This window comes from Thalassophryne amazonica, chromosome 14 (genome assembly GCF_902500255.1).
Source record: "Thalassophryne amazonica chromosome 14, fThaAma1.1, whole genome shotgun sequence".
Taxonomy (NCBI): domain Eukaryota; kingdom Metazoa; phylum Chordata; class Actinopteri; order Batrachoidiformes; family Batrachoididae; genus Thalassophryne; species Thalassophryne amazonica.
In genome coordinates, this window is record NC_047116.1 from 37,048,192 (window position 1) to 37,062,211 (window position 14,020).

Genomic DNA, 14,020 nt, shown 5'->3' on the forward strand with positions numbered 1-14,020 from the left:
AGGGGGGAGGTCCAGAGTGTTTGAATATCCAGTTGTGTGGGGGGTGGGGAGGTGTGAGTCCTTGTCTTCAAAGCGTGAATAGAAGACGTTCAGGTCGTTGGCCAGCTTGAGGTCATCAATAGAACAAGGTGCTTTGGGCTTGTAGTTGGTGATCTCTTTCAACCCCCTCCACACAGAGGCCGAGTCGTTGGCAGAGAACCTTTGCTGCAGACGTGAACTGTACATGGATTTAGCCTTTGCCACCTCCTTGCTAAATCTGTACTTTGCACCTCTATAGCTGTCTCTGTCTCCTTCTCTGAAAGCCACCTCTTTCTGCTGACGGAGCTGCTGGAGTTTAGGTGTGAACCAGGGCTTGTCATCTTGCAGTGAGATCTTGCATGGAATCCCAGACCGAGGGAGACTGACAGTCATCTTGTGTTTCTTCCACTTTCTAATCAATAATCATAACACTTGTTGTCTTCTACCAAGCTGTTTGCCTGTTGTCCTGTAGTCCATCCCAGCTTTGTGCAGGTCTACAGTTTTGTCCCTGGTGTCCTTAGACAGCTCTTTGGTCTTGGCTATGGTGGACAGGTTGGAGTGTAATTGATTGAGTGTGTGAACAGGTGTCTTTTATACAGGTAACAAGTTCAAACAAGTGCAATTAATACAGGTAAAGAGCGCAGAATAAGAGGGCTTCTTAAAGAAAAATTAACAGGTCTGTGTGAGCCAGAATTCTTGCTGGTTGGTAGGTGTTCAAATACTTATTTGCAGCAGTAACATACAAATAAATTATTAAAAAATAATACATTGTGATTTCCGGATGTTTTTTTTTTAGATTATGTCTCTAACAGTGAACATGCACCTTAGATGAACATTTCAGACCCCTCCATCATTTCTAAGTGGGAGAACTTGCAAAATCACAGGGTGTTCAAATACTTATTTTCCTCACTGTACTTCCCTTTCTGAAACAGGCTTGAGTTACCCATATTTCTAGGATTTGGTTCATCTCACTTTCTCCTCATTTCAGGATTAACAAACTCAAAGTTCTCACCAAACTTGGTTCGGTCAACGACACCGGTGTCGCAGACTAAACGGTCCGCCCCTAAAAATTGGTCCGCCCTGCTTCCTCTATGCATGCGTCATTTCGGAGCATCAGCAGCAATTCACCGATCATCGCCTCATTTTGGCTTAAGAATGATTTAAGAGGTTTTACTTTGTCATCTGATGGTTAATAATTACATTATTACCTTTGATCACTTTGGGTGTAGAGAGTCAGACTCAGAGAGTCAGACTCAGACAGATGCGCTACTGTGGCGTTCTGATTGGTCCCCATCTTTTATCATGAAATAATGCTGAATTTATGTAGAAATTGTCGCGGCTCGTCTTTAGTCTTCTCAGGATGTCGTCTTTTAGATAACACAAACTAATTGCAAGTGATATGCTAGAAAATGACACAACACTTTAGAATAATTCAGCCTTAAGCAAGATAAAATGCACAGTTTTTAAGTTTAAGCCTTCGACACAAAGCTTAGACAAACTGAGTCCTCTAGAGAGACTGAATATGACAACCGCGCTCGTCTATTTATTGGAGACCCGCGGGCATCGCTCCTCCTTCGACTTTTTTATTTATTTCATTCCCAAGACATGGTTATGGACCTAAAAATTCTTCTACAAAATGATTGTTGTACAAAAGCTTCAGATATCTGTCGCTGAGACAGATGATGACTGGAATACAGTTTTAAGGAGAAACGAGGCGATAATCAGTGAATTGCTGCTGATGCTCTGAAATGACACATGTGCAGTGAAGGCAGGGGGACTGTTCAGTCAGTGACAGCAGTCAAGCTCATAATCATTCAAGTCCTGACAATTTTCATGGAGACTGCTGCTCATAACTGAGAAGGTACTTATGGATGCTTTTCTTCATCTGGGCACTAATGGAATTAGAGGAAGGAGCTACGATTAAAAAACAAATGTGCAAACTGTAAAAGCCAAGTTGACCTTCGATGTGAAACAACAAATGTATGTATTTTAGATAAAAAAAAATCTAACTATCAAATGCTTTGGGTGTTGTGTTGATAGCTTTTGCAGTTGTTTTTTTTCTAATGCCTGGTAAAAGAACAAAACAAATTTCATTCTCACTGCCTGGAGGGTGCCAGCGAACGGCATTGAGATAGACACCGCAGTAGTGGAACATAAATTCATGTTCTGATCGCTCTAATTTCCCCTCCAACAGCGGCATGAGGTTGTAGCCATCCAAGGGTCTAAAAGGAGAGAAAAAGAGGTAGAGAATGTGTCTGTGTATAAAGAAAACAACAAGGACAAGGAGGAAAAACCTTCAACTTGTTAAATTATAATCATCGCATTAATGAGGTTGTTTGTGCCAATTTTAACAAAACACAATGAAAAGATTTTGCTTGACCTAGAACAGATGCCAGTATATTCAGAATTGGATCAAAATAATAAAACAGATCATTTTAAGGTTATTTGAAAATGCAATGGAGGGTATTTTTTGAATAAATGTCCTTGAAATTTTTTTTAATTCTCTTGAACTCAGACAATGATGCCTTTGGATACTGATGTACAACACCAAATCAGAAAAAGTTTGGATGATGTAGAAATGCAAATTAAAAAAAAGTTTACACAAAAGACTGATCCTTCATTAAATCCGTCTATTCAGAATAAATTGCCCTCGTTCCAACTTTTTTGGAATGAGTTGAAGCTCTTAAATGCAGGAATGGATGTACGAGGTCTATTAGATAATAAATTGACCCTTTTATTTATTTTTTTAACTATATGGATTTGAATGACGTGCGATTACACCAATCATGCTTGAACCCTCGTGCGCATGCGTGAGTTTTTTCACGCGTCGGTGACGTCATTTCCCTGTGGGCAGGCCTTGAGTGAGATGTGGTCCCGCCCTCTCGGCTGAATTCCTTTGTTTCACACGCTGCTCGAGACGGCGCGCATTGCTTTATCAAAATTTTTTTCTGGACCTGTGAGGAATATCCGAGTGGACACTACTCGAGATATTAAGCTGGTTTTCAGTGAATGAGAGATTATGGGGTGTTTCTGTCGCTGTAAGGACTTCCCACGGAGCGGGACGTCGCGCAGCGCTTGCAGGCGCCGTCGTCGGCCTGTTTCGACCTGAAACCATCCTAATTTAAGGCTTAATTCACCCAGGACGTCGTGAGAGAACAGAGAAGATTCAGAAGAGGCCGGCATGAGGACTTTATGCGGACATTCTACTGTTTAAGGACATTTTTTAATGAAAGACGTGCGCGCAAAAACAGATTCGCCGAGTCGTCACGGAAACGACTCGGCGATTCTGTGTGCGCCGCGACAGGAAAAACACCTCCGTGTTGAAACCCATTTGTAAAATTCAGGCGGCTTTTGATGGCTTTCAACAAGTGAGTAACTGAGAAATTGTTTAACAGCTTGGGCATGTTCCAACTTGCCCGTTAAGGTTTCCAACGGAGGTGTTTTTCCTGTCGCGACCCCCCGCGGTCAGGTCCGGCCCGACATGCGACTCTGCCCGCACATTCTTTCATTACAAAATGTCCGTTAACAATAGAATGTCCGAATAAACTCCTCATGCCGACTTCTTCTGAAAGTTCTCTGTTCTCTGACGACTTACTGGGTCAACAGAGCCTGAAATGTGGAAGTTTTCAACTTGAAACGGCGAGACGCTGCCGCCTCGAAGCGCAGATCGCCGTCCTTAAAGCGACACTACCAGACCAAAATCTCTCATCAGCCGTTAAAATTTTTACCGAAAACCAGCTGAATTTATCGAATGGTGTCCACTCAGTTCTGCCTTACAGTTTTGAAAAAACTTTTATCAAACAAAGCAGCAGTCTCTGAGCCATTCCTAAACAATGAAAAAAACGATGAAAGGGTGGGCGACTCCTCACTCAAAGACTGCCCACAGGCGAATGACGTAACCGACAGGCGTGAAAAACTCGCATGCCCACGAGGGTTCAAGCATGTCTGATGATTCAAATCCATATGGTTTTTGAAAAAAATAAGGTCGGATACTTTTCTAATAGACCTCGTATATTAACAAATGAAATTAAGTTTGCTGCACAAAACATGATATATCTTGAGTTCATGCTGTCCACAAGGAAATAGAAGTTAAAGTAAATGTAAGGATCACATTGTTTTATTTGCATTTAGTGTATTGTCCCAACTTTTTTCTGATTTGGGGTTGTGAAAAAGTGATGGCGATGTGTTATCACAGAAAACTAGAAAATGGGAGGAAGACAAAACAAATACACACTTCATTTTTTCCACATTTTGTTATGTTACAGCCTTATTTCAAATTATTTTTTCCCCTCAAAATTCTACTCACAACACCCCATGATGACAACATGAAAAACATTTTTGGAAATTTTTTGCAAGTTTATTAAAAAAAAACGTAAGACGGAGTATGAAATCAACCAGTTAAGAGACATTTCTACAATTTTTAGTGTGTACCTGTCTGGTTGTGTATCCTTGGCCAGATATTTGAGTGTGGGATATAGATCCATAAGACTAGTTGGTTCATCCACCACTCTTCCAGCTGGCAGTTTACCAGGCCAGCGGAAAATACCAGGCACTCTGATGCCACCCTCCCAGCCCCCCATGGCCTTCCCACCTAGAGGAAAGACAACAGGAGTAATGGTTCATCATAGATATTTGTCACCATCAGATACAGATAGATACATAGTCAGATTTCAAATTTTTGATAATACAAGTCAAATTGAACTCTTGGGGCTCCAGCGTCCACCTGGTGCACAGCACACCACTGTCCACTCACTGCAATTACAGATTTCATGCCCAGCCACATGAGTGGTGCCAGTTAAAGTTAAATGAGGTGTGTTCAGGTACAGTAAGGGTGCTTTGGGATTCTGTGGGACAAAAGAGTCACAGACCAGCAAAAACCAACACTGAAGTCCAGTGTGGTGTGTTTGCTATTCAAAGGATGTATTAGTCACATAATGCCACATGATGTGTAGATAACACATACAGTAGTGCTCAGAATAATAGTAGTGCTATGTGACTAAAAAGATTAATACAGGTTTTGAGTATATTTCTTATTGTTACATGGGAAACAAGGGACCAGTAGATTCAGTAGATTCTCACAAATCCAACAAGACCAAGCATTCATGATATGCACACTCTTAAGGCTATGAAATTGGGCTATTAGTAAAAAAGTAGAAAAGGGGGTGTTCACAATAATAGTAGTGTGGCATTCAGTCAGTGAGTTTGTCAATTTTGTGGAACAAACAGGTGTGAATCAGGTGTCCCCTATTTAAGGATGAAGCCAGCACCTGCTGAACATGCTTTTCTCTTTGAAAGCCTGAGGAAAATAGGACGTTCAAGACATTGTTCAGAAGAACAGCGTAGTTTGATTAAAAAGTTGATTGGAGAGGGGAAAACTTATACGCAGGTGCAAAAAATTATAGGCTGTTCATCTACAATGATCTCCAATGCTTTAAAATGGACAAAAAAACAGAGATGCATGGAAGAAAACGGAAAACAACCATCAAAATTGATAGAAGAATAACCAGAATGGCAAAGGCTCACCCATTGATCAGCTCCAGGATGATCAAAGACAATCTGGAGTTACCTGTAAGTGCTGTGACAGTTAGAAGACGCCTGTGTGAAACTAATTTATTTGCAAGAATCCCCCGCAAGGTCCCTCTGTTAAATAAAAGACATGTGCAGAAGAGGTTACAATTTACCAAAGAACACATCAACTGGCCTAAAGAGAAATGGAGGATTATTTTGTGAACTGATGAGAATAAAATTGTTCTTTTTGGGTCCAAGGGCTGCAGACAGTTTGTGAGACGACCCCAAACTCTGAACTCAAGCCACAGTTCACAGTGAAGACAGTGAAGCATGGTGGTGCAAGCATCGTGATATGGGCATGTTTCTCCTACTATGGTGTTGGGCCTATATATCACATACCAGGTATCATGGATCAGTTTGGATATGTCAAAATACTTAAAGAGGTCATGGTGCCTTATGCTGAAGAGGACATGCCCTTGAAATGGGTGTTTCAACAAGACGATGACCCCAAGCACAGTAGTAAATGAGCAAAATCTTGGTTCTAAACCAACAAAACTAATGCTTCGCAGATGTGAAGAAATCATAAAAACTGTGGTTATACAACTAAATACTAGTTTAGTGATTCACAGGATTGCTAAAAAAGCAGTTTGAACATAATAGTTTTGAGTTTGTAGCATCAATAGCAGATGCTACTATTATTGTGAACACCCCCTTTTCTTTTCTTTTTTTACTAATAGCCCAATTTCATAGCCTTAAGAGTGTGCATATCTTGAATGCTTGGTCTTGTTGGATTTGTGAGAATCTACTGGTACCTTGTTTCCCATGTAACAATAAGAAATATACTCAAAACCTGGATTAATCTTTTTAGTCACATAGCACTACTATTATTCTGAACACTACTGTAAATACTCTGCATATTATGACATGATCAGACCACCAAACTGAATTAGAAACAATAATTAACAATGAAATAAATGTAGGAATGACTAGAAAAACAAAAAACAAAACTGTAACTTGAAATGAAAACGTAGCAGCTAATGCAACTTTATTGTGTATATGTGTAACAACTCATGCTTAGACACAATAAAACCCACACACTCCAACCTAAACAAAGAGTAACTCATGCTCTGTCTCCGTGCCTGCAAGAGGACAAGGTGCATAGACAGAGTGCACCAGAGAGTGAAATGTAAATAATATTACCTTAATTTTAACAGTATTTTAAGGGTATGAACTTTCTCATTTTTACACTGATTTCATGGATGTTGGTTCATGAACAATCTTCACACATAATAGTGGAGTCCAAAATCCAACTGTCATGACAGTTAGCACACTTCCAGAGTTTTGTGGGACGTAGCAACGAGGCTCAACAGCTGGTGTACTCTGGCTTAAAGATGATGACAGGTGCCACTCTAATTAGTTAATTTTATATTATGGTCACAACACACACATGAATAATAAGGTGAAAACTCAGCTGCTTTGGACCCAGCGCCCTAGTTTGAACTGATATTTCCCTCTGAAGAAATCGAAACAGTATCGACATGACATGACCCAAGTTCTGTATGTGTTAAGGTTATAGTTAGCCCGTCACCAAAACAGGGCTTCAAGAATCAATTACTGCTTTTTTTTTTAACTTAAAACGCAGTGAATTAAAGAAATGACAAATGTCTTAATTGATATTATCCATCTCAGTTACATGCTTTTGCTTTGCAATGTCATAACATGAAAATGGGGGGGGTTGGCAAAACTGCCACAGGATTTGAGCCCCCCCATGAGAAAGACATGGGATGAATGTTTTATGCATTTTGTTACATTTAACAATAATTTATCATACTGTATTGTATATCTCTAACCACAGACTTGTGCGGTGCATGTGAATGTTTACAGAAGCAAAATTGCAGGTAGTTTTTCAAATTTCTAATAAAATCATCATATTTTAGACAATCATGTCAGACAATGTTTGGCATTTTTGCCTGATAAAGGACTTAAACTATTCATGGTGTAGGATAATGACTCCCAAAGTGTGGGTCGTGGCCATGAAGATATTGTAGGTGGGCCTTGAGTGGTCATTAAAAATATGTCAGTAAAGACGACTTTCATTTTCATTTTTAAAACTAAACATACTCATCAGTATTTTTAAAATGGAATGAGAAGTAATGAAATAAAACCACAGGATTTTAAAATGACATGTTATTCTTCATTTACTGTAGCTGATGTAATTTGACATAATATCGTTTAAAAAAATTTCATTTGAGTTTCATATGTCATCAACATTATGCTGATGATTTTCAGATTTCAAAGTGAGAAGCAGCATTCTTTACATTTCAGTCAATCAAGTGATTGATTAATCATTTCAGCAGTAATTTTCAGGCTACAAATATCTGTTGTTTGCTTGAGTTAATATTACATTAACAATAGTCATTAAAGCAACTTTTCCCCTCGATTTACCAACCTTTATAAATGCCATTCCAGCCTCCTTTCTGATTATCCTCGATGTATCCACCGTGGTCAGATGCAAAGTACATCAGAGTGTTGGTGGTTAAACCAAGTGAATCCACCGTCTCTGTTATTTGACCTGAAAACATTTCAACAAAGTAAAAGAAGAGTGTGCACATGTGGACGATATTGTTGGTACCCTTCTGTTAAAGAATGAAAAACCCACAATGGTCACTGAAATAACATAAAAATGACAAAAGTAATAATAAATAAAAACTATTGAAAATGAACTCATGAAAATCAGACATTTCTTCTAAAATGTCATTTGAGAGAAACATTTACAAGAAACTAATGAAACTGGTCTGGACAAAAACGATGGTACCCCTAGAAAAGATTGAAAATAATTTGACCAGTGGTCAAATTATTTTCTGTTAATGTAGAGAAGAGAGATGGAGCATTGTGGTTACCTACTCAAGTCCACCACCATCTCTTTTGTTTTACTAACATTCCATAGTAGGTGGTTACTATGACACCCCTGAACCAGGTTCTCCACCTTCTTCATACAGGCTGTTTCAACAGTGTTAGAAATGCGAGTAAGCACAACTGTGTCATTAGCAAACTTCACAATAAAGTTAAAGCTGTGATTGGCAATACAGTTGTGGGTGTATTGTACGTATGTCCACCAAGGGGCTTAAAATGCAGCCTTGTGGAACTCCAGTGTTAAGGGTGACAGTTCTGGATCCAAAGCCACCCACTCTGAATACTTGGGGTTTGCTGGTAAGAAGTGAGTGTTCAGTCTCAGGTCCCTCAGCTTAGTGAACAGTTTAAGTGGGTCAATGATGTTGAACGCCAAGCTGTATTCTGTAAAGACCATTCTCATGTAATTCCCTTCTTCCTAATACTTTTATTGTCCACTTGGCTGAGAATAGTATGTAAAATATGTAATAGCGTCATCATTGCACCTGTTTGGATGATATGCCAAATGTAGTCAGTCAATGGAACTGGAGATGGAGAATCAAATAGTTTTCTTAGCAAGCCTTTCAAACACCTTCATGATTAGAGATGTCAAAGCAATAGAGTGGCTGTCATTCAGGATTCAGGCTGGTAGGTTTGTTATGCTTTGATACCAGAACAGAACCAGAACAAGATCTTTTGAAGCACTTTGGTATGACAGACTAAGCAAGGGGCTCATTAAAGGCCCGATCACATGGCACACGGTGATCGCTGAATGAAAGAAAGTCACAAAGCCACAAATCCTCAAGAAAAAGTGGATGAATGAGCCAGCACTTCTCCCATCACCGAAAAGCCTGCAAGTGCAGAGCGCATAAAAGACCGACACAAAACTGAAACTAACAAAAGAAAAATGAAGCAAACAGCAACCTTGACACTTTGCAGCTGCGGGATCTGGTTGTCTGGACAACAGGCCTGTCTCCTACAACGTGTGCGCGCACATGCACGTTGCAGCTGTCTCTGGCTACAACATGCAGCATAAATAGTTAAAGTAGTTGATCAAACGTTCTTGCCGCTGTTTCTGTATGAAAACGTTGCTTTTCATCCCACACATGGACGAGTCATGTTGTCGGATCTTTAGTTATTGATCCGTTCAGATATCGTCAATGTTCATGCAAGACGTCGGACTTGGGAGGTTAGACGAGAATCAAATGGAACGCTGACGGTACGGGAACTACACAAACAATGAGGAACCGTCAAGACAGAAAACAAAACGGAATACGGACGAATTGAAGTTGTCATCAGGATTCAGGATTTTGTACCAAAAGGTATACACAGACTTAGTAAATGTCAGTAAATCCTATTGACAAACTAATAGGATTAACAAATGGAATAGTTCTGACTGTGTTGAATGTTTGGTCTCCAAAGTAAAGGTCAAACAATGTCAACGTCCATTGGATTCTATGACGTGTATATGTTACCCCGTAACATCATAACTAAACATGACACATGGTGCAAACTATTCCTTTTTAAAACCCTATTAACTCAACCAATAATTTGCATCATGTTTTACCATAATTGGAGCAACTTTAACTTTTGACCCCTGTAAAACTGAAACTGACCTTTGTCGCCATGCTTGCTGTTTTTACCCCATAACTCCATAACATTCAGTCACGGATAGTCCAAACTATACCTTTCTGGAATCTTTGTGATCAGACACATAATGCGGTATAGCTTTCAATATGATTGGAACTTTTTTATTTTGACCCCTATGCAGTTCTTCAATTGACCCCTACTTGGTCCCCTATTGAAAATTCAAATGGCTAACATTATTTTTCTAAAATATGTACCAAAAGGTATACACAGCCAAATCTTGGTGCTTGTAACTGGATTTGAAGGATTCCTCTGCAAATATTCTGTTATCTGCTGCACTATATGACATTGTGGTTGCCTTTCCAAAAACTCAGATTCAGAATGGCCTTGTATCCCTGCTTAAACTGTGTATAGTATTGATCCAGCGTGTTACTAACTCTTGTTGGACACATGGATAAAGTTCAGCATATCCTGTCCAAGCTTCATCTTGTTAAAATCCCCTGCACTACAATAAAGACAGCATCAGGATGTTTGTTCCACATGTAGCTAAGCAAAAGAATACCTGTGTCCAGCTGAGGTGGAATACAGACGGCAGTGTCAGTGACCAGTGTAAACTCATGGGGCAGATAGAATGGTCAACACATATTAGTCAAACGGTCCAGGTGGTGTGAGCAGAAATGGGAGAGAACCGTTAAGCATCGATGGTTGCACCATGCATTGTTAGTCATGAGGTAGACTCTCCCGCCAATTTTCCAGTCTCTGCCATTGTCTGCTCGGAGCACAGAGAATTCCAGCAATACTAGGGAACTACAAGTGTCGTGGTGACATGTTTCAGTGAAACAAAGAAGGTTGCCGTCCCTTATGTTGTGCTGGAATTTTACTCTGGCCATGAGTTCATCCATATAATTCTTCATTGACTGAACATTTGCGAGTAAAATACTAGGAAGTGTCAGTCAATGTGATCTTTTTGAGCCTGAGTTGAGGTCCATCGCATTGACTGTAGTGTTTCCTCCTTAAGCCCCTGTCACACGGCACTAAGGAAGGACACTGAAGCCAAAATGAAACAAGAAATCTGGACTTACGTTGACTTTTGGACACATCATTTAACTGTCATCCAGCTTCGTTCCTGTAGCTTGCGCTTCATGAGTATTTTCAAAGTGTTGAAAAATGTGAAGAATCCTGACGACAACCTCAATTCGTCCGTATTCTGTTTTACATTCTGTCTTGACGGTTCCTCATCGTTTGCGTAGTTCCTGTACCATCAGCGTTCCATTTGACTGTCGTCCAACTTCGTCCAACTTCCAGCCTCTCTCTCTCTCTCTCTCTCTCCAGCCTCTCAACGTCTCTGGCTGCGATGTGCGTGTACGCGCACACATTGTCAAGACAACGCAGCTGCAGGTGGCTGTGGACAGCACAGACTCGCTGCAGAAATGATCACACGCTGGAGCTTCATTTTGATTTTGTTTAAAGCATCAAGGTTGCCGTTCGCTTCATTTTTCTTGTGTTAGTTTTGGTTTCGTTTCAGTCTTTTATGCGCTCTGCACTCACAGGCTTTTCGGTGATCGGAGAAGTCCAGGCTCATTCGTCCACTTTTTCTCGACGATTTGTGACTTTGAGACTTTTTCCTTCATTCAGCTAATGCCATGTGCCCTGTGACTAGGCCTTTAAGAGCTGTCTTTGAGGTTCACCACCACTCTGACCAGGAAAGTTAATGCCATATGTAACTACAGGTAAGCACATGGACATAAATGGAACAATAAGAAATAGATTAAAAAATAATAATAATAAAAAACACAGCGATCAGGAAGAGGACTGACCTCAGCCAGGCTATATGTAGCGGCTGCATTCTGCGTTGTGTTGTCATGACTCCGCCCATTCGCTCCCCTCAGGACGCGAACTCACGATCCTCAGCATGGGAATCGGACTCTCTAACCAGAAGGCTAAAACCCAGGGCTCTGGCCTTGGGAGTGAGGTTTACTAACTACATCTGCACAGTGACATCTGCTGGTCTCCGTTCCATATACTTCTCCCAGTGCCCTGCATGTTCTCCTTTTCTACCTGCTCCACCCAATAGTAATTACGGTAACTAAGCCAGATATGCTCAGCCACTCAAGAGCCAGAAAACTCTAGACGTGAGTAATTACTTGTGTCTGCAGCAGCTACGTGGAAAACATGCACGGCAGGTGATCTCTAGTACCAGGGTTGGTGATCACTGGTCAAAGGTGAGTAGAGCACTCACAGACTTGTTTGCTAACAAATGTTATTTTACTGTAGCATATTCAAATTAATGTCACTACAGGTCTAATATACAGTAGTTAACCAGTATCACACTTACTGCAGTATACACAGGCAGGCAGATACGTAATAAGAGAAAACAGTGATGGACAGAAGCCAGATATTCACAGTATGCCCTCATATCAGAAGCCTCTCAATATGTTTCACTTTTTCACACTCACCAATCATGGAATCCATTTCTTCAACGTTGTCCCCGTAGACACCATGCTGGCTTCGGCCAGCAAAGGCAGGGTTTTTGAAAAGCGGCGTGTGGATGTGGACCAAAGAGAAGAAAAGGAGAAATGGACGATCAGCATTCCTGGAAAGAGGTTGTCAGGAAATAAGAAGAAAGAGACAAGCTGAGATTTATCAAATTAACCGTGAGCTACGTTTTATATTCTGTGTTCTGTCAACTATGCTTAATGCAAGTCATGCATTAAGTATACTTAATGCATGAAATGACATTTTGAAATAGACGAGTTTTCCAGGAAAATTCCTGAAGTAATTTGTCATGAATAGGAAAGTTAGAGGCCATCTGAAGATGGAATCTCAACCATCGTATCACGTTGGAATCATAATGACTAAACATTAACCTACAATCTTCAGTCATCATGCTGTCCCAGATACTGCACACGGTGTATCTACAGTTGTGCTCAAAACTTTACATACTCTAGCAGAATTTGTGATTTCTTGGCCATTTTTCAGAGAATATGAATGATAACAAAAACTCAGTGGTTGTGTGAAACCATTTTTTTTTTTTGTCAAACAACTGTGTTTACTGTTTTTAAATCATAATGACAATAGAAACTAACCAAATGACCCTGATCAAAAGTTTAAATACTCTTGTGATTTTGGCCTGATACCATGCACATAAGATGACACAAATGGGTTTGAATGGTTACAAGAGGTAACCATCCTCACCTGTGATCTGTATGCTTGTAATCAGTGTGTGTGTGTGTGTGTGTGTGTGTGTGTGTATAAAAGGTCAGTGAGTTTCTGAGCTCCTGACAGACCCGTCCATCTTTCATCCAGAGCTGCACTGACATTTCTGCTTTCTGAGCCATAGGGAAAGCAAAAGCACTGTCAGAGAAAAGGTAATTGAACTGTATAAAACAAGAACAGGATATAAAAAGATATCCAATAGACTGAGAAGGCCAATCAGCAACATTCAAGAAGTGGAAATGGGGGATTCTGTTGGAACCAAACCACGGTCAGGTAAACCAACAAAAATCTCAGCAACAACTGCCAGGAAAATGATTTGGGATGCAAAGAAAAACCCACAAATAACTTCAGCTGAAATAGAGGATTCTCTGAAAAAAAGTAGTGTGACTGTTTCAAGATGCACAATAAGGAGGCACTTGAAGAAAAATGTGCTGCACTGCATGGTCGAGTCGCCAGAAGAAAGCCATTACTACGCAAATGCCACAAAATATCCCACTTACGATACGCTAAACAGCACAGAGAACAAAGTCATTTGGAATGATGAGAACAAAATGGAACCTTTTGAACACAACCATAAATGTTACATTTGGAAAGGAGTTAACAAGGCCTATGATGAAAAGTACACCCTTCCTACTGTGAAGCACAGAGGTGGATCGCTGATGTTTTGTGGCTGTGTGAGCTAAAAAGGCACAGGAAAGTTGGTCAAAATTGATAGCAGGATGAATGTAGCATGTTTTCAGAAAATACTGCAGGAACATTTGCACTCATGAGCCAGGAAGCTGCGCATTGGGCGTACTTGGAT

General features: G+C 40.3%; 1 protein-coding gene across 2 annotated transcripts in view; it reads right to left on the minus strand.

Moving 5' to 3' along the window:
- Nucleotides 1–14,020, minus strand: part of arsh (arylsulfatase H) — a 53,078-nt gene that overhangs the window by 6,634 nt on the left and 32,424 nt on the right. For both annotated transcript variants that reach the window (XM_034187219.1, XM_034187217.1), the window contains 4 exons: nt 12,459–12,595; nt 7,976–8,098; nt 4,450–4,609; nt 2,119–2,240 (listed from right to left, as the gene is read on the minus strand). In XM_034187219.1, coding sequence (XP_034043110.1) covers nt 2,119–2,240; nt 4,450–4,609; nt 7,976–8,098; nt 12,459–12,595 — 542 coding nt within the window. The remainder of the gene's footprint in view (nt 1–2,118; nt 2,241–4,449; nt 4,610–7,975; nt 8,099–12,458; nt 12,596–14,020) is intronic.